This window comes from Mchenga conophoros, linkage group LG13 (assembly GCF_057382185.1).
Source record: "Mchenga conophoros isolate Kocher_MC1m ecotype Shallow Benthic linkage group LG13, M_conophoros_male_GT1.1, whole genome shotgun sequence".
NCBI lineage: Eukaryota > Metazoa > Chordata > Actinopteri > Cichliformes > Cichlidae > Mchenga > Mchenga conophoros.
The window spans coordinates 1,677,294-1,697,741 of record NC_140538.1 but is presented as its reverse complement, the minus strand read 5'-3'; the positions used below and the strand labels follow the sequence as shown (position 1 = coordinate 1,697,741).

At 43.9% G+C, this 20,448-nt stretch overlaps 1 protein-coding gene across 2 annotated transcripts in view; it reads left to right on the top strand.

Annotated features, from left to right (window-relative positions):
- Window positions 1-2,919: 2,919 nt before the first annotated feature.
- Window positions 2,920-20,448, top strand: part of znf318 (zinc finger protein 318) — a 33,453-nt gene continuing 15,924 nt past the window's right edge. The window contains exons 1-10 of one of the 2 annotated variants that reach the window (XM_085295955.1): window positions 2,920-3,371; window positions 4,476-4,585; window positions 10,685-11,231; window positions 11,348-12,530; window positions 13,185-13,279; window positions 13,475-13,574; window positions 13,948-14,264; window positions 18,829-19,017; window positions 19,152-19,245; window positions 19,812-19,930. In XM_085295955.1, the coding sequence (XP_085152081.1) occupies window positions 3,114-3,371; window positions 4,476-4,585; window positions 10,685-11,231; window positions 11,348-12,530; window positions 13,185-13,279; window positions 13,475-13,574; window positions 13,948-14,264; window positions 18,829-19,017; window positions 19,152-19,245; window positions 19,812-19,930 (3,012 nt within the window). In that variant the 5' untranslated portion in view covers window positions 2,920-3,113. Of the gene's footprint in view, window positions 3,372-4,475; window positions 4,586-10,684; window positions 11,232-11,347; window positions 12,531-13,184; window positions 13,280-13,474; window positions 13,575-13,947; window positions 14,265-18,825; window positions 19,018-19,151; window positions 19,246-19,811; window positions 19,931-20,448 lie in introns of both variants that reach the window. The other variant, XM_085295954.1, reaches the window with a different exon arrangement.

Below are 20,448 nucleotides of genomic sequence, written 5' to 3'. Positions count from 1 at the left end.
CCCAAATAGTCCTTGTTAGAAAAATGAAGCTCAGAATGATTTGATGTTCTTAGGGGTTGTGTGTGTTGTGGGTTTGCAGCTTTCTGATGTCTCTGTGTTTGTAAGTTAATGACTGAGTTAAAAGAATGATACTGTGAGGTCAGGAAACTGGAGAGACGAAGAGCTTCATCCCTGAAACTAGAAAGACTCGACTGAGTGCAGTAGATCCAAACTCTCCTTTTCTTAACATCTGAGACGACAGTCGTTAAACTCGTCCCCGCTGTGCGCAGAGTGAATGTGAAGGGATGGATCGATGACACCGGTCAGAGTTTAGAGCTCTGATGTTTGAGTCGTAACATTTCAGACGTGACAGACATGCAGTTTGTTCTGCACTCAAGCTTTCATCTCGTGTGGTACCTGTCTGAGCTGACCAGGTGAGTTTCTGGTTTCTTTGCAGGTTTCGGCCAATAAAGACACTCTAGGTGAGTCAAGGACTCAGCAGGTGAACCGTTCTGAGCAGAAACTTTGGACGCTTGCGCTCATCCTCTCCTGTTTCTCCTGGTGGGATTCCTGCCTTCACCTGGATAGAAATGGAGAGGAGGGGACACTCAATCTCACAGAGATCTTTCTTCCACCTCCTGTAGACGTTCATATATATATATATATATATATATATATATATATACACACATATATACACACACACACACACACGTGCCACAGGCGCTGGAATATTTCTAACATTTTGAGTTATTTTCCAGTGTTAGAAAATCAGCACTGCTCAGTGTTAGTCTTTGTTAATCTTCAAAACTGACTAGGTTACTTTTAAACATATAACACTGTCAAAAGTGTTAATTTAACACTCAACAGTGTTGTATTTAACACTCAGAGGTGTGGACCCATATAGACACTCTCCAGTGTTAGTTTTTGCTGTGTACCTGTGATGGATCAGGTGAGCGAAAACTACTTGCTGAGTCAGTATGCATCAGAGCATCCAATAGAAACAGCTGATCAGATGAGCCTTCATGAAATTCAACATAAGTTTGAATATTTCATCAAACAGAAGCTGAAGCAGACAGATGTCTGCAGCCTGAGAAGATGAGCTGAAAGTTTGCTGCTTCCATTGTTTCCCCTGAAAACCTTTCAAAATCCCACCACTGCTAATTTTCAAGCTAATTTCCTGCAAATGTGCTTAGTAATTTCCAACAAGTCAGACGTAACTCTCAGGACGTCTCTCGCAGACCTACAGGGGAAAGTGTTGCTGTTATATTTTCAGGTTTCAAACTAGTAAATAAACTGGCTCTGTGATGAAAAACCAGCTGCCAGAGAGACGCTTCGTCCCCCAGGCTTTCATTCTGATGAACACAGTGAAACAACCCACTGTTAGATCATTTGGGTCATAAGCCAGTGCCCTGCTCTGTTTTCCAATCATAATTTGCATAATAGTTTGTATTAATTATTTGCACTAATACTTTGTACAGTTTCTTATTTATCCAGTGTGGAGTCGGTTTGATTTGTTGAAACAGAGTTCAGCCGTAGCTTCAAAAACATGAGAAATTTGAGAAATGCGGACACACTGACAGACTCGAATCAGCTGTTAGTTCACACATTTCCTAATTTTTTCTTAGAAAACTGGAACATGATGAGTGCCAAACTATTCTGAGATTTAAAGCTGAACAGCAGCTGGTATTCAGAGGCATGAGGTGGGATCTTTGGGAGGAGCATTTTAGGTTGATGAAAGCAGAGAGACGTGCCATGCTTTAAAGGAAAACAAACTTAAAACAAAACTCAGGGGTACCACGAGGAGGGAGAAGTTCATATGTGAAAGCATGCCCTGATGTTTTAACATGCAGGCAATGTGCACATCACCTGTTCCAGCTGTTACCCTCAGGCAGCCGGTGCAGGACACTTCAAGCCAAAACCGGCTGTTGCATTAATAAATATACTCGGGCATAAACCACTGTGAAAATGCGAACTCTTAACTCTACAATATTTTTCTAAGGATTAAATCACTGTGCAATAACCATATTTTCCCTTGTCCATTCTCATATACAGTCTTCTATATACTATATTATTTATTTATTTATTATACTTTTTTTCTCTTGCCACTTGCACTGAATTTGTTTGGATACAGTTTCTGTTGTTCTTAAAGCACAATGACAATAAAGATTCTGACTTTTTAAAAAAAAGTGTGATGATGTTACTTTTGTGAACAATGCATTTCATAAACGTCACACAGTCTGTGCAAGTGCAAACCAAAGAGCTGTCATAAGTTTGTTGTCACAGATGCATCTGTAGGCGTCTCAGTTTGGGGAGGGGGGTATTTAACTCTTTCATGCATGAATTATGACAACCTCAATCAGGATTGTTTTCTTAAGTATTTTTATTCATCTTCAGGCAAGAAAAAAATATTTTTGAACTTCATTTTTTAAACATGCTTTTAAAAGAGTTTTGTTTTTTGTTACATGTCCACTTACAAATGTCCACTGGCTGACCAGTGGGTGGCGGGGTATGGAGTGACACATCAATGTCCAATGTAGTGGTTTATGTGCAAGTATACTATCAACATGGACGCAAGTGTTTGATCTATCAGTTTGCATACCAATTGGCTTCTGTGAAAATGGCTCATGTATAAGAATTTGCATACCCAGGAAACCTCTAGAGTGCACGACAGATGTAAAGAAACATGCAGGCAGGGTTTACCCTTCCCAGCCTCCCAAACCCTGAGTTGGATAAGCACAAAATAATACATGGATGGATATGATATATATAATATTTTATTGTACTGCTGTTGTGATGAAAACTGTGAGAATAAGGCCCAGAGGAAGATGAGTTGAAGAACTGATGCCGAGGAGAGCGCTGCTGTTAATGTGCAGTACAGGTTTCTGCCTGCGGGTGGCAGCAGCTCGCTGCGCGCTGTTTATGTCGGTGAGCAGCAGCAGCAGAGGAAGAAGCAGCGGGAGGCCGTTGTGTTGCTCGTAGCTAAACCTCTGAGTTCCGTTTGTATTGGAATATCCGCAGAAAAAGCTGCAATCTATCCGCGGAGCTCTGCACTTCGGTCCTCCTCGTTCAGTGACCTCCGCAGCTCTCCCGCAGCGTGCCCGCGAGGAGCCGCAGGACCTCCGCGGAAGGAGATGTACCGCGGTCGGCCTCCTCCGAGAGGGGGCTACCCGCCTCCCTTTGAAGGCCGGGGTCCGCCTCCGCCGAGGCCCTACCCGGCCCCGGGTTACAGGGACGACCGGAGCCGGCCCAGACCTCCGTATCACTCTGGCTACCACGACCACGGACCCCCGGATCCCTACCGCCGCTCCCCGCCGCGCAGGAGGTACCCTTCCCCGGGCTCAGACAGCAACCGCGGCGGGGAGTTATGGACCGGAGGTCCGCCGAGAGAGGTGAGAGAGCCGAGGTCCGAACGGGCCGAACACACCGGACAGCCGGCAGGTTACCGCACACACACCGGTTTGGGTGGTCTGCGGGGACGGATACGGCTGAGAGGGAAAATATCTGTTTCTCATTTATAAAGAGTGTGTTTGGAATCAGATTTAGACCAAACCCCTTTTAAAAAACGACCAATTTATCGCGAGATTAGCGTTTATGTACCGCGTTTATTATTTAGTTTTATTGTTTAACGTGTCTGCCCGACGACTCGGTCAGAGAGATCAGGAGGAGCCAGGTTATGAAGGGCCTTGAAGGTGAGCAGAAGAAAGGGCACCTGGAGCACGTATGCTAAACAGCAGGACTGTTGGGATGTTTGTTGGTAATAATGATGTTGGTAGACGTTTAGCTTGCAAGACAAGGAGCTTTGTAAAATCTTACTTTGGTTTAAGTGCTGTTTCAGCCGTGAAGTTTATGTCCCAGTGACCTGTAAAATTCTAGTTGATTATAGTTCTTCAGAATAAGTGCCTGGAGATACTTCAGGAAGGACTTTGGCTGAATCCAGCTCTGCTCCCACCACACTTGGCGCTGTAAGCTCAGGAACGCTCAGGTTAGAAACTGTAGAGCAGGGGTGTCAAACTCAAACACACAGTGGGCCAAAATTCAAAACTGGAACAAAGTCGCGGGCTAACATTAATATTTATTGAAATATATTTATTCCTCCAGATATAAGAATGAATCTTTTCTTACGGACTCAAACACGTTTTGCTGAAAAACTGAATATGAAACAAGCAAAGCTTAATACTAAACAATATATATATATATATTAGCTGTATAATACCAGTAGGCCAGCTTTAATAGTAATTTGGTATGGCTTCGCGGGCCAAATGTAATTAGGCTGCGGGCCAAATTTGACACCTATGCTGTAGAGTAATCAGAATCTTAGAAACCTGAAAAAACCCCAAACAAAACACAAAGCTGCCATAAAACATCTCCATCAGGTCACACACGCTGATGGTGAAAAGGTTCGTTTTTTCCATTACGTGCCACAGGCGCTGGGCTGTCCTGTCGGTATTCTACTCTGAGAGATTTAGTGCTGAATTTTTGTGTTTCTCGTACAGAGGTCTTTGTCTCCACGTGGCCCGATTCCCCTGGACCACAACCTCGTCATCACCGTTGGCAACGAGCTGAATGGACCTTCTGGCTCCGCCTCCTTATGCCATCTCGAAAGGTGATCATTAGGCAGATTTTGTGTTTATTGTGATGGTTGAAGGCAATACAGCTGGATAAAGAAACAGCAAATGTGGTCCTTTGTTACTTGTGAAAAGGAAATGATTTCACCATTAAAAGATGTTCACAGTGAAACATCTCATCTAAGTCATCTGATATAAATATTCTAGGAACAACAAGTAAGGTTCAAGGTTCTTTATTTGTCACGTGCATAGTTATACAAGTATAACACACAGTGAAATGTAACCTGACATGCTCCTCGACATGTGCAAAAATTGGGGGGGGGAGAGAGTAAAAAAAAAAAAATATATATATATATATATATATATATATACACACACACACACACACACATTGGGGTGAATGTGCAGTAGTGGCAGCAAGCAGGTGAATTCTGTACATTAATAAGAATAGACATCTGACTATTTTACAGAATAGACAATATAAACATTTAAAATTAAAGGAATTTGAATTTTTTGGTCCAGACCAAAAAAGCCTTTTTGGTCTGGACCTGAATGTGGGCAGCCCATGTCAGGTCTGAGGAGATGTGGACACCAAGATACTTGAAGGACTGCACCCTCTCCACTGGAGCTCCATTGATGATAATGGGCTTGTAGTCTCTGTGCTGACCCCTTCTGAAGTCCACCACCAGCTCCTTGGTCTTGCTGACGTTCAGGTGGAGGTGGTTGTCCCGGCACCATGATGCCAGATTCTTCACTTCGTCCATGTCGGCCGTCTCATTGTTGTTGGAGATGGCACCCAACACCACTGTGTCGTCAGCAAACTTCACAATGGTGTTGGAGCCATGGGTGGCCACACAGTCTGAAGTGTAGAGGGAGTAGAGCAGTGGCGAGAGGACACATCCCTGAGGTGCTCCTGTGTTGATGGTGATGCTGTTAGACACGCATCTACCTACCCTCACCACCTGAGTTCTGCCAGTGAGGAAGTCCAACACCCATGCACACAGACGGCTGTTGAGTCCCAGATCCCTCAGCTTTGTGAACAGTCTGCAGGGCACTATTGTGTTAAACGCTGAACTGTAATCAACAAACAGCAGTCTCACATAGTTACCCTAAGCCTGCAGTGTGAGAGCAAAGTGCTCTAATAGGGTGATATGGTACTACAAGGTCATTAAGATAAGATGGGGCCTGATTATTTAAGACCTTGTATGTGAGGAGCAGGATTTTGAATTCTGGATTTAACAGGAAGCCAAAACAGGAGAAATCTGCTCTCTCTTTCTAGTCCCTGTCAGGACTCTTGCTGCAGCATTTTGGATTAGCTGAAGGCTTTTCAGGGAGTTTTTTGGACTTCCTGATAATAATGAATTACAGTCGTCCAGCCTGGAAGTAATAAATGCATGAACTAGTTTTTCAGCATCACTCTGAGACAGGATATTTCTAACTTTAGAGATGTTGCGCAAATGGAAGAAAGCAGTCTTACATATTTGTTTAATATGTGCGTTGAAGGACATGTCCTGGTCAAACATGACTCCAAGGTTCCTCACAGCGTTACTGGAGGCCAAGGTAATGCCATCCAGAGTAAGAATCTGGTTAGATACCATATTTGTAAGCTTTTCAGGGCCGAGTACAATAACCTCAGTTTGATCTGAATTAAGAAGCAGAAAGTTAGCGGCCATCCAGGTCTTTATGTCTTTAAGACATTCCTGCAGTTTAACTCATTGGTGTGTGTTATCTGGCTTCATGGACAGATAGAGCTGGGTGTCATCTGCATAGCAGTGTAAATGTATGCTATGTCTTCTAATGATGCTGCCTAAGGGAAGCATGTACAGTGGGGCAAAAAAGTATTTAGTCAGCCACCGATTGTGCAAGTTCCCCCACTTAAAATGATGACAGAGGTCAGTAATTTGCACCAGAGGTACACTTCAACTGTGAGAGACAGAATGTGAAAAAAAATCCATGAATTCACATGGTAGGATTTGTAAAGAATTTATTGGTAAATCAGGGTGGAAAATAAGTATTTGGTCACCTCAAACAAGGAAAATCTCTGGCTCTCACAGACCTGTAACGTCTTCTGTAAGAAGCTTTTCTGTCCCCCACTCGTTACCTGTATGAATGGCACCTGTTTGAACTCATCATCTGTATAAAAGACACCTGTCCACAGCCTCAAACAGTCAGACTCCAAACTCCGCCATGGCCAAGACCAAAGAGCTTTCGAAGGACACCAGGAAAAGTATTGTAGACCTGCACCAGACTGGGAAGAGTGAATCTACAATAGGCAAGCAGCTTGGTGTGAAAAAATCAACTGTGGGAGCAATCATCAGAAAATGGAAGACATACAAGACCACTGATAATCTCCCTCGATCTGGGGCTCCACGCAAGATCTCATCCCGTGGGGTCAAAATGATCATGAGAACGGTGAGCAAAGATCCCAGAACCACACGGGGGGACCTGGTGAATGACCTGCAGAGAGCTGGGACCAAAGTAACAAAGGTCACCATCAGTAACACACTACAACGGCAGGGAATCAAATCCCGCAGTGCCAGACGTGTTCCGCTGCTGAAGCCAGTGCATGTCCAGGCCCGTCTGAAGTTTGCCAGAGAGCACATGGATGATACAGCAGAGGATTGGGAGAATGTCATGTGGTCAGATGAAACCAAAGTGGAACTTTTTGGTATAAACTCAACTCGTCGTGTTCGGAGGAAGAAGAATACTGAGTTGCATCCCAAGAACACCATACCTACTGTGAAGCATGGGGGTGGAAACATCATGCTATGGGGCTGTTTTTCTGCCAAGGGGACAGGACGACTGATCCGTGTTAAGGACAGAATGAATGGGGCCATGTATCGTGAGATTTTGAGCCAAAACCTCCTTCCATCAGTGAGAACTTTGAAGATGAAACGAGGCTGGGTCTTCCAACATGACAATGATCCAAAACACACCGCCCGGGCAACAAAGGAGTGGCTCCGTAAGAAGCATTTGAAAGTCCTGGAGTGGCCTAGCCAGTCTCCAGACCTCAACCCCATAGAAAATCTGTGGCGGGAGTTGAAAGTCCGTGTTGCTCGGCGACAGCCCCAAAACATCACTGCTCTCGAGAAGATCTGCATGGAGGAATGGGCCAAAATACCAGCTACTGTGTGTGCAAACCTGGTAAAGACCTATAGTAAACGTTTGACCTCTGTTATTGCCAACAAAGGTTATGTTACAAAGTATTGAGTTGTATTTTTGTTATTGACCAAATACTTATTTTCCACCCTGATTTACCAATAAATTCTTTACAAATCCTACCAAATTCAAATTCAAATTTTTATTTGTCACGTACACAGTCATACACAGTACGATATGTAGTGAAATGCTTGGACAACTGCTCGTGACCTAAAGAAAACAAAAAAGGAAAAGGCTATGAATAAGAAAGGAAATAAATATGAAAAATTAAAAAGGGTAAATTTAACTAGGAAGGAATAAAATATAAATTAAGGTTAAAAATGAAATAACTGTACAACACAAATTAGAATGAAGGGTAAATTTAACTGGGAAGAATAAGATAAAATATATAAATTAAAGTTGAAAATAAAATAACTGTACAACAAAATACACAATATAGAACTATATAAGAATGTATGAAGAAATCTAAATATAAATAAATATATACACAATAACAGCAGCTTTACAAGTATTAACCGGAAATGAAGAATATAGTGACCAGTGTTGTGCAAAACCAAAGTCCAGAAAGTCCAGTGTGTGTGTAAGAACCATATGTGTGGGTCAGTACTGTGTGGTGGTGTGATTGTCTGATACCATGTGGATTCATGAATTTTTTTTTTCACATTCTGTCTCTCACAGTTGAAGTGTACCTCTGGTGCAAATTAGAATAGAATAGAATAGAATAGAATTCAACTTTATTGTCATTGCACATGCACAGGTACAGGGCAACGAAATGCAGTTTGCATCCATCCAGAAGTGCTTTAGTGATATAGATATATTACAATATATATTAGCAATAATATAGATATGTGAGTATATTACAGAAATGGGTCTATTATGGTATGTTATAATGTACACGGTATGAAGTATGTTGTGAATATTCTATAACTATAAGTATGTACAGGCTGTAGTGAGTACAAGCTATGTACAGGATATGAACAGGATATAAATATGAAAAAACTATACAGAATATGAAATAAATAACTTTACAGAATCTGGGCTATACAGCTATACAGAAATGGGAACTATGCAAATTACTGACCTCTGTCATCATTTTAGGTGGGGGAACTTGCACAATCGGTGGCTGACTAAATACTTTTTTGCCCCACTGTATAATGTAAACAGAACTGGTCCTAGCACTGAACCCTGTGGAACTCCATAATTAACCTCAGTGTGTGAAGAGGACTCTCCATTTACATGCACAAACTGGAGTCTATTAGATAGATATGATACAAACCACTGCAGCACAGTACCTGTAATACCTACAGCATGTTCTAATCGCTCTAATAGGATATTATGGTCGACAGTATTGAACGCTGCACTGAGGTCTAGCAGGACAAGCACAGAGATGAGTCCACTGTCAGAGGCCATAAGAAGATCATTTGTCATTTTACATTTTGAGAGAAGCCAATTGAGTCTAATAACAGATTAAATGCCATGTTGAGGCTGTCATTTTTAGCATCTACGTGGATGTTAAAATCACCCACAATAATTATTTTATCTGAGCTCAGAACTAACTCAGATAAAAAGTCTGAGAAATCAGACAGAAACTCTGTAAGGCCCAGGTGGACGATAGATGATAACAAGTAAGACTGGTTTCTGAGTTTTACAGCTGGGGTGGACGAGGCTAAGCATCAGGCTTTCAAATGAATTAAAAGTCTGTCTGGGTCTTTGGTTGATTACTAGGCTGGTGTGAAAACTTGCTGCCACACCGCCCCCTCGGCCTGTGCATTGAGGTTTCTGGCAATTATGTGTCAGTGAATGGTAAAAATGTGTTATCTGCACAACCAGTGAGCAAGGTTATTATCGTTAACGAAAACTAACGAAATAACGAAAACTAGAAGTGAAAAAACATTTTTGTTAACGGAAATAAAAATAAAAACAAAAAAAGGAAAACTAACTAAAATTAACTGAATTTATAGCAAAAATGTGTTTAGTTTTCGTAGATGTGTGTGTGTCATACAATAGTCAAGGGTGAAAATGAAGTTTAGTTTCCAGATTTTTTTCTTGCTGTGTCTCATTATGCCAGCAGGTGGCAGTACGTTAGTCGAGTTGTTTGTGTCGCTGCTCCGTCCACGCGCAGAATCATGTCAGGAAAAGTCGGGAGAAAGCGCCAGAGTCCAATTTGGGATTACTTTGAATATGACTGTGTTTTGGATAAAGCAAGTGTCTTGTAGTGGAAAGAGACAAATTATGAGGGACATTTCTAAAGGGGAAAAAAATCCCACAAACCTTAAAGTGCGCTTGAAAAGCTCACACAAGAAGGCTAACCTAGCTTACCTTGAGAAGGTAAGGGAGCGCACTCAAACCTCATCCCCAGAAAACAGAAGCTAACCCCAGGCAAGGCAGCGTGATGCATCCCGAGACAACAGAACGGGGATATCTACATAACTGTGTGAGTCAATTGCCTTCAAAAGGTTTATCAATTCACTTGAACCAAAATTACGAACACCCGGTGCTGCAAGAGTTAATAGTCTCATTGGGGCCAAGATATAAATTTTATAGTTGCCTGGTATCAATGGTTGTTCATCTGCCTTTATTCATTTATTTATTTATTTAAAGAACCCATAGGTGGGAATGTGAGTTGTCTGTCTCTGCGTGTTAGCCCTGCGACAGACAGGCGACCTGTGCAGGGTGCAGGGTTTGGTAGCTGGAATAGCAACATACCCAAGGATAAGCAGAAGAGCATGACTGATATGATGAAACTGGGATTTTGTTGCACTTAATTATTGCAAACAACTAAAACTATAACTGAAACTAAGGATTTTCAAAAAAAACTAAACTAAACTAGCAAACAATTGGTAAAAACTAATTAAAACTGATATAAAATTGAAAATCTGAAGTCAAAACTAAATAAAAATAAAAACTAATGAAAATTGCAAAACTATTAAAACCCTGCCAGTGAGGTTTAGCTACTTCATGTTTTTGTCTCCATGTAGACGGGAGTACGAGCAAAGTCGGGGCCGGAGCAAACCTCGCAGCCGTAGTCCCGACCGGAGTCGGGCCAGGAGTCTTGGAAGGAGCAAGAGCCGTCCCCGTAGCCAGAGTCGCAGTCCGAAACGGAGCCGGGCCAAGAGCCGGGGCCGAAGCCGCAGTCCGGACCGGAGCAGGGCCAAGAGCAGGGCCAAGAGCCAGAGCCGCAGTCCAGACCGGAGCAGAGCCAAGAGTCGGGGCCGCAGCAAGAGTCGCCCCCGGAGCAGGTCTAAATCTAGGTCCAGATCCAGGTCTCGATCCAGAGGAAGGAGTCGAGGACGAAGCTACAGCAAAGGGACGAGCTATGCTCGCAGTAAGAGCCGTCAGAGGAGCCGCAGTCGCAGTGCAAGCAGCAGCTCAAGCAGCCGCAGCAGAAGTGGTGCCACAGATTTGAATAAAGGGTTTAAGGAGCTAGAAATGGCTCGCCGCAGGAAGGAACTTGAGGAGCTGCTCACGTTACCAACAAAGTCCATCCTGAAGAAACGCAGCTCCGAGGACTCGCCATCCGTCAGGGTAAGTTTGCAGACAGTGTTTCAGTCGGTGTTTCGATACATGCTTCTGTTAGCCAAAAAGCAGAGATGACCACGGCGGAGTTCCTCAAAATGACCATCATAGTATTTCTGTTACAGAGCACGGACTCTCCTCAAACTCAGGATGGCTCCATGTCCCGACTGGCCGATCAGCTCCTGCAGGCCGTCAAAGGCGCTGACCCTCGCATGGTGGCGTCCATGCTTGCGGAGCTGCGGTCTGATCCACAGATGGCTCGCCGTGCTGGCCTCGACGCTGAGATCAAAGAAATCCTCAGCCTGCTGGGGATGACAACGCCGGGGCCCAGGACTCAGGAGAAGGTGCTGGACGACATTGACGACGAGGAGAGATTCCTCTATGGCGATTTGGAGGAACCCAAACCACCGCCGGGGCCAGAGCCAGTCTTGACCCACAGTCTAGACTTGTATGGAGACGTAACTGAGGAGGCGCTGTATGGAGACTACCCACAGCAGAAACTGGTCTCTGCTCAGACACACGGATGTACCCTTCAGCCCCCTCACTCCACGGACAGTTATGTGAGCCGGCCCGCCATCAGCCCCGACCACAACACCACAGCCCAGGTGTCGAACCCCGCTCACCCACCGGGGAACGAGCCCCTGGAGGAGAGCGAGCGCCAGGCACTAGAAGAGTACGAGAAGATCCAGGATCTGCTTAAAACCATCGGTCTGGACCTTGGAGTGGCCGAAATTACCAAGATGGCCGCCAGGACCAAAGAGCGTCTCCACGGGAAGAAACCCCCTACAAAGACGCCCACGCGGCGCAGACGGTACTCCTCCGACAGCTCTGATGGCAGCCGGCAGGGCCGTAGGTCACGAAGCCACAGTGGCAGCTCTAGCAGCACCAGCCGGAGCCGGAGCCACGGACGCGGTGCCACTGGCGCCGGCTGGAGCAGCGACGAGGATGACCGCAGGAAGAGCTCAGCTTCGCTCAAATCTCACCAAGACCGTGACATTAAAGAGGAGAAAGGCGAGTGGAGCAACACGGCAGCGCCGCCCTGTCAGACTCCAGAGCCAAGCTGCCACCCCCCTCATCCAGGTGTACCCATCCCCACCTACCCCCCTTCGCAGGTCCCCGCCATGATGCACCCCAGCTACCCGCCACCTGTGTACAGTCAGTATGGGAATTACTTGCCCTTCGTACCCCAGCAGTGGCCCCCCACATATCCACCCCCAAACATGAGGATGCCTCCTCCTACACTTGCTGAGGAGTACCCTCCCACACTACCCTACAAACAGGATTATACCCCTGAGCCAGGGGTCAAAGGTCAGTCTCCTTTTAAAGAACTCTTATCACATTTAGTCTGAGCGTGACGATTATTTGCGGGATGTTTTCCTCACCGCTAACCAGGCGGCCCTGCCCCTTCCTCTTGTGGATCCTTGCGTGTAGGTTGCTGTAGTGTTTGTCCTCTCACTTCTCCCCCTGCCACCTCTGCAAAACAGCATGTAGGAGACACGGCTGACTATTGAACAGTTACTGATTTGTCACAGAGACTCTGCATCCTCATTGGTCAACAAGTTGTGATTAAATGTTCATTATCCAATGATTGTCCCCTGCTTAAAAACAATGCAGCTTTAAGAAGCTACTTCCATTTTTATATACAGTTTGTTTGCTTCAGAGTACTTAGCCATTTTTATTAGCTGTGTTACTTAATAGGTTGAGAAGGCTGAAATGTGCACTACCCAAATGTTTGCACATAGAAACGAGTCATTCAGTCATAAACATTCAGGTAGTTTTAAAATGTGTTGTTACTATTTTTACCCGCCTCCATAATCAGTGTAACACATGGTTGGCCACAGTTGAATCCAGTGTACAAAACTGGTGAGCGCTGGAAGAATAAACTGGATTCATCGACCAGCGAGAGCAGGATGAGCAGCTGTGGGTCAGTCGGTGTAAATAAATGTGTCTGTCCATCCTCAGGTTTGGTGAAGAGCTCCACCCAACACGCAGAGAAGGGGAGCGCCAAAGCTGCGAGAGTGTCTGAGGAGCAGAACAACGAGAGCCAGAAACAGAAGGTCAGCCTCCATCGCTTCTTCCCACGTCTTTGCATTTACGTCAGAAGGAAGTTTATGCCTCCACATCCTTTGGCTCCACCTGAAAAACTGAGATGTGGATCATTCCGAGAAGGAAAGATGTAGATTTGGGTGGAGCCTCTGACTCAGATTCAGCTGATTGGATGTTCACACCTGTGACTGTGTTGGTTTGTTCAGGTTCTAGAAGAGAGAGAGAAGCTGAAGCAGGAGCGAGAGATCAGGATGAAGAAGAAGGAGTATCTGATGAAGGAGCTGGAGAGACTCAGGAAGCAGCAAGGTGTGTTACTGTGTTACAGGTGATTTATGCTCCGCCCACGCAGCAATCCCAGCCAGCATGTGGTGGGATGTCCTATAAAGCTGGTGTTGGTTTTAAGTTTATTAATGAAGTATAAAATCAGACACTTTTCTCAGCTGAAATGAGACTGGAGATCCTCAGGGATCACCTCTGGGACTTTTTTTAAATTTGTTTTTATTCAACATGTGCACAGCTGTGTACAGCTGATCATTTCAGAAACCTGCCACTGTAGAAAGTTTCATTTGGTGTTTGTTGTTTTAGGTGTGACATGAAAACATGGAGCTGCAGGAGACGCCTTCTGATCGATGGAACGTCACTGATGGCGCTTTGACATTTGCCCTGCAATGTTTTTCAGGCGAGCTGCTGAGGAAGAAGCGCCGGGAGAAGGATGGCCACAAGGACCCTCTGCTGCAGGAGATCAGCCACCTGCAGGAGGAGGTCATGGCCCAGATCTCCAACCTCCGCAAGGAGCACGAGGCTGCCGAGAAGAAACGCAGCGAGATCGAGAAAGTGGCACTCATCCTTGGCTTGAACCCGTCGGACCGACCCCGCAGGACCAGCAAACCGCCTGAGGTCCAGAAGGCTGAGCAGCAGACTCCACCACAGAAGAAGAAACGTGATGCGGAAAGGAGCCCAGAAGGCCAGCCGGCGGCCAGCGGCCCCATGATGAAGGTACACTCACCTGCAGAGGAGGTAACAGGAAGTGATATCGGAGTTAGAAAGCATAGCTAGGGTCAGTTATTGATCAGAGTTTACTCAGACGAGATGTGTCGAGAAGCACCGAGAACATGTTCCTTTATTCACTCAGTGAGGTTCACCTGCAGACCACTTTGTCCTCTAGAGCTGTTATTTTGAATTCAATGCTTTTATTTTGGAAGATTTTACTTTGTGCTTGTAGTTTTGTCTGCCTCATCATCACGTCGGCAGTGAAACTAGTTTCCCTGAACATTAGTTGTTTTAATGGTTTTATATAAAAATTTTAATATAAGAAGTTTAAATGTTTCATGACAAGATTCTGCGATCTTGTCGCGTTAGACTGGAAATAGATAGCTCAGAGAAATGAAATGTTTTTAAAGCTGTGCTAACAAACAAGAAGTTTATCGGACATGTAAAGGATTTGTATAATCGCTGGGTGGAGCTAAAGCCTCACTACTGTCTCATGTAAATTAGTTTAATCCATTCATCATCATAGAAATGTCTTTGTACTTTTACTACTGTTTGTTTTCGTTACATTGAGAGTGAGAGCGCGTTTTAATGCAGCTGTAGTAACAATAAGACGGTTTGAAAACATTTCTTTGTGGTCGAGTGATGTAGTTTAGAGGACCGGTTCAGCTCAGCAAGCTGTGAAACATAGAAACAGGAAGTCAAAAAAGTATTTCTAGAAAATAAAATATTATTTGAATTCCATAAAGGATTAGCATATGGGCTCAAATTGTGGTCATAAATATTTTGTACTTGTAAATCAGTTTTGTATGTGTAAAAAGATTTGTGTGTGGACTTCGCCAAAAATTAAGTGTGAAACTCTGCACTCAAGTTTCAAGTTACAAGTACGAATTTTGACCCTATTTTTCTTCCTTTCAGCTGATTGGTCAATGTCATGTCAATCACAAATTTATCTATCCAATCAGAGAACAGATGGGCTTGGGCTGTCGGAGGTTTTTTTTTTTTTTTAACTGCAGGTCCTGGAAGGGTAATACAGTTTGAAGCTGGAGGATCTCTATATCTCTCTCTCTCTATCTCTCTATCTCTCTATCTCTCTATCTCTATCTGATAGCAGCTAGGTCCCCTAACTTTCAGCAGCTGTTGAAAGGATAAAGTTGTGGTATCTCAGTGGTTAGAAATGCATTATTACTTTAGGATTAGTTTAACACAAAGTCATAGCTGACCCGGGACCATGGCTGTGAGTCACAGTGCGCAGCATAAAGGTCCTCTCATTGGACGCAGCATGTGCTGCTAATGCTAACTAAAAGCCAAGGTTCCAGAATCTGTTGCTGGCTGCTGAATTCTGTGTGCAGCAGCTCTCCCTGCACTAGATGTACCTGCTCCTTGTCGTTTCTGTCTCTGACTTTATGTTCTCTACAAGAGTTTGTTTTTTTTTTTATCTTCAAATGTTCAACAAAAACATGTATCGCTAATTCATAATGAAGAAAGCTTTGTAACTATCCCCACTAGTGAAGACTGTCATTTCCACAAACCCAAGCCCATCTGTTCTCTGATTGGATTGTTAAATTTGTGATTGACATGACATTGGCCAGTGAGATGAAAGGAAGAAAAATAGGGTCAAAATTCGTACTTGTAACTTGAAACTTGAGTGCAGAGTTTAAGTGTATTTTTTGGCTAAGTCCACACACAAATCTTTTTACACATACAAATCCTGATTTACAAGCACAAAACTTTTATGACCACAATTTGAGCCCATATTAGCAAGCTAACGTACCTCTGCAAACATGTTCACAGACAGTTTAGGAGGATTCACGTGTGCTTGTGTCCGGCTTTAATGGGCTCTACTCTCATTCTGTGTGTTTGTTGTGACATCACATGTTGTCAGACTGGACTGTCATGGCCACCAACATTTATACCTGTGCATGGCGGAGCTCCACCAGTTTGGAGTAGTTGGAGGTGGAGTTTCTCTCTTTGAGGTGATTCAATTCAGTTTTATTTACACAGCGCCAAATTACAACAGTCACCTCAAAGCGCTTTATACTGTAAGGTAGACCCTACGATAACACATACAGAGAAAACCCAACAGTCCTGTGACCGACCGCCTACGAGTGAGCGCTTTGGCAACAGTGGGAAGGCCGCACTGAGTCGTAGTCGTTGCCGACTGTGATGATAAATGTTTCGTGTTTCTAGGACGGTCACAGCGTACATTTCAGAAGCGTTTGCATTTATGACAGTGCAGCTTGCCTCATCAGTGATTGGTTGTTGAAGTTGTGACAGCCCCGTGAGCCAGGTTATACAAATCGATGATGATCAGTAACTGCTCGCTGATCATTTGGTGCACTTACGCAGCGCTGTTGGTTTGAAGAGCGCCCCATCCTCGTCCAGATACATCCAACGTCAGGCAAAAAAGCAGCACATACGTGTGAATCTGCACATGGTCTCAGGTCATCAATGTGCCGAAAGTCCTCCATCAGCACCCCAACAGAACGTGGCGGTGTCCTGGGCTGCTGATGGGTTAAACAGACATTTGAATGTTTGCTGTGAGTAATTATGTGTTTCCTTGAAACCCTCCTCGAGTAGTTAAACGTCAGTTTATTCTAATCAGTTTATTAAAACACGTGGATCGGGTGCTAGGTAGTGAGAGAAATCAACATGAATCAGCTCCTGGCTCACGTTTACAGCTGCTGCTCGGCTGGTTTGGCCGTTACACGCTGGGTTTCAGCATCAGGAAGGTGTGACGCTACCAAGGCGTGGATACTGGATAGGGCTGCTCGATTATGGCAAAAATGGTAATCACGATTATTTTCACTGAAATTGAGATCTCGATTATTTGACGATATTTATTTAACTCTTTAAGTCCTACCATAGAACCAAGTCCACCAGAGCTTATATTATTTTTTTTACATGCTGTAGTGCCATTTGTGGGAGCATTTCAAGTTGCTATACATCAATACAACTGTTATAGCCCATATTTTAATAATATGTATGCATTAAGTCCATAGTAATTACATTAATTGCAAAAAAGTGCAATAAGCTACAAAAAAATTGAAAATCGTTTTTGTTTTTTTACATATATTTCTACTTGGAGAAATTTAAGAGGTTTGTCCCTCAAAACTTTAAATACAAAAAAGTTGCAAAAAATAGTTTACAACAACAGGAAATTTATTTTGAGTGTCTTCATAGTTTTATTTTGGAGATACAGCAATTTTTATATACTGCAGGAAAAACAAAAAACAATCCTATGATGCAAATTTGCAAAGAAAACAGCAGGTGCATCAAAATAAACTATTTCCAGCAGTGCAATTCGAGTTCTAAGCATCCCAGAAACTATTCAGAAAAGTCAAACATGACCAGTATAGGCTTTTAAGGCCTACAAGTAAAAAAAACTACATTTTCCGCGAATATGGCGTCACTTCTGATTTTGGACAGGAAATGGCGGACATGTGATAGTTCGCACTGACGTCTGTTTCAATGTGGGAAGTGTTACGAACAGCTGATCAGATCGGCAAAGCGTGTTTCTGGAATATTGTTTTTGTTCCTGCAAGAGCTTTTTATGCAATTTTTTGCAAAGCTTTATGTGGCAGGAAACCGTGACTGAGGACAAGCTGATGGCATAAGATGTAAGTTTCATATGCAAAACAAATTATTGCGCTAGCTTACATGGTTCAGGTTCTACAGGGATTTAAAAATAGTTACACAAAACGGAGCGTGCTGCTCTGACCGGCTTTAAAGGGTTAACAATAACAATGTATTGAATAATGACTTTAAAAAATAATATAAAATAGTGTGCAAATACTGATAACAGTGCAAATGTTTGCAATATAAGAAATAAATGAAAAATGTAAACATCTGTGTTTAGTGAACTTTGCAGTGTTGCTCTGTGGTGCAGCTACGACACCGTAGCAAAGTTTACACACTGTGTCTACTTGATCCACGTCTGACTGAACCCATAATGTTTCCACACCACTGAAGGTTTTTTTTTTTTACCTCTCTTTTCAACCAACGGCAGTCACTCTCCTCTCCAAATAACTTCTGCTTAGCTTTCCGAGCTTCCCTCGGGTCCTCTTAATTGTTGTGACACGTGTTCGAAATGCAGAGAGGTGCACTCGATTTGCCACATGGAGCAGCGCAAGAGTAAAGCACGAGGGAGGGGCTAATAATCGGCTCAGTCATTTTTAATGATCGTTGAAAGCCCAGATCGTAATCGTGATTAAAATTCGATTAATTGAGCAGCCCTAATACTGGACGAGTCAGATCCAGATTATTGATTGCGTTAATGAGCGACTAGTCATGAAAACAACGCTGCTGAGCGGAGGGTTATAGACTGAATTTAGACTGTTGAGTTTCATTGTGACCGCTGCAAGTTTGTGCTCAAGTTGAAATTTTGCGTAAGAAGTTACTGCCGCTATAAAAACCGTCTGAGGGATACACGTTGACATCTTCAATGCAGAGTCACACAAGGTAAGAAACTCTTTAAAAGGAGCTCCTGTTTTTGCTCTGAATGCAGGCTGTCGCTCTTCTCCCCGCCATCTTGACTCTCCATCATTTTTCTTTCTTTGTTCTTGTTTAGCAGACTTCCGTGACTCTGTCGCCTTCGAAGGCGTCCCTGCACACGCCGCCCGACGCCACTGCAGCTCCAGCCCCGCCCCCCGAGCCCTTTGAATACTATGACGCTGGAAACCACTGGTGCAAAAACTGTAACGCTACGTGTGGTTCCATGTTTGATTTTTTCACACACTTGCACAGCAAAACGCACCTAAAGGTTGGTTTTCACTTTAAAGCATCATCGCCCACATTGTCTGAAATTCTCCCTCTTTGATATTCAGTTGATATTCATACCTCGGCGGGCTCCTCGTGTTTGCTCTGTTACATTTCATGTTCTTCTCCGTCCCTCAGACTCTGGACCCGTATGACCGACCCTGGGCTTCCACTCCGAGCAAAATCAAAAAGAACCAGCTGCCAGACGAGAAGCTGACTAAACCCGCTAAAGGTACTTGTGCTGCACCTTCAGAGGATCCTGCAGACGTATCACAGTCTGTTTTTTGAACCACTGAATTTTGTTAGCCATATTTTGGTTCCAGGTGGAGCTCAGTGTGGATCTCTGCTGCCATTTCTGTCTCTTAATGAAAACAGTGATAATGAAGTGATTCGCATCGAAGCATAGGGGAGACTGCTGTCCGCACCTCCAGTGCTGATTCGTTTCCTTTTCATGCCTCACATGGCTCTGAAAGCTGCTGAAAATGCAACAACAGTTGGTAAAGTGCGCTAAGTTCTTGGTGCAGGTGTGTTCGTATCACCCCAAAAACAGCTTGACTGCATCTCCTGCAGGCACCCGGTTATTGCTGAGGAGCTGCAGCATTTTTCCATCTTTCACTGGTCTTAAATAACCACTCAACTCTTTACCATCTGTTTTCCAAAAAAGTCAGCACCCCGCCTCTTTAACCTTCTCCTTTTTTGACAGGTACTGGAAATGGACACTTCCATAAGGTAAACATGATTGGTAGCTCATTTATCCTCCGTTTGAGGGTTGAAAATGTCATGTGTGTCGTGCTGCAGGTTCGGAGTTCCTGGTACCCGTCAGAGGATTCTTCTGCCTGCTGTGCAGAGAGTTTTATGGCGACGGCATCTGTGCAGAAGAGCATGTCACCACGCACGCTCACAACGAGAAGTATAAGGTTTGGAACTCAATGACTTAAGCATTGCCAAATATACAGAGATCTGTGCCACCTAAACCTTTAAAGGTGGTCAGGCCTGCCTTTTCTTGATTTGATATAGATAAAGGATAGATATAAATAAAGCAACACTTCACACATCGGATCGCAGAGGATCCCTCCCCATCCTGGAAATCTGGACAGCCACATGGTTTAATGGAAGAGAAAATTATGAACCTTTACAGATGACTGAATTCAAAGACGTCAACAGTCAAAACAAAAAGGCTTGTTCATTATGCTGAAATTTCATTGCAGCACCTAAAAATGCTCCTCAGTTCTCATCCTGTACAAAGGAGCAGACATCAGTTCTGCTGTTGGGCTGAGGGGCATCTATGTCCAGCTTAGAGTAACTGCCTGTCACCTGGAATTTTCCCCATGCTCTAAAAAGTGTTGCTTTGAATTATTTGAGCAGTGTGTTTCTGGGGTTTGATCAATTCTGATGTGTAGATTGTAAGATTACATGTTTATATGTCAAGTGACCA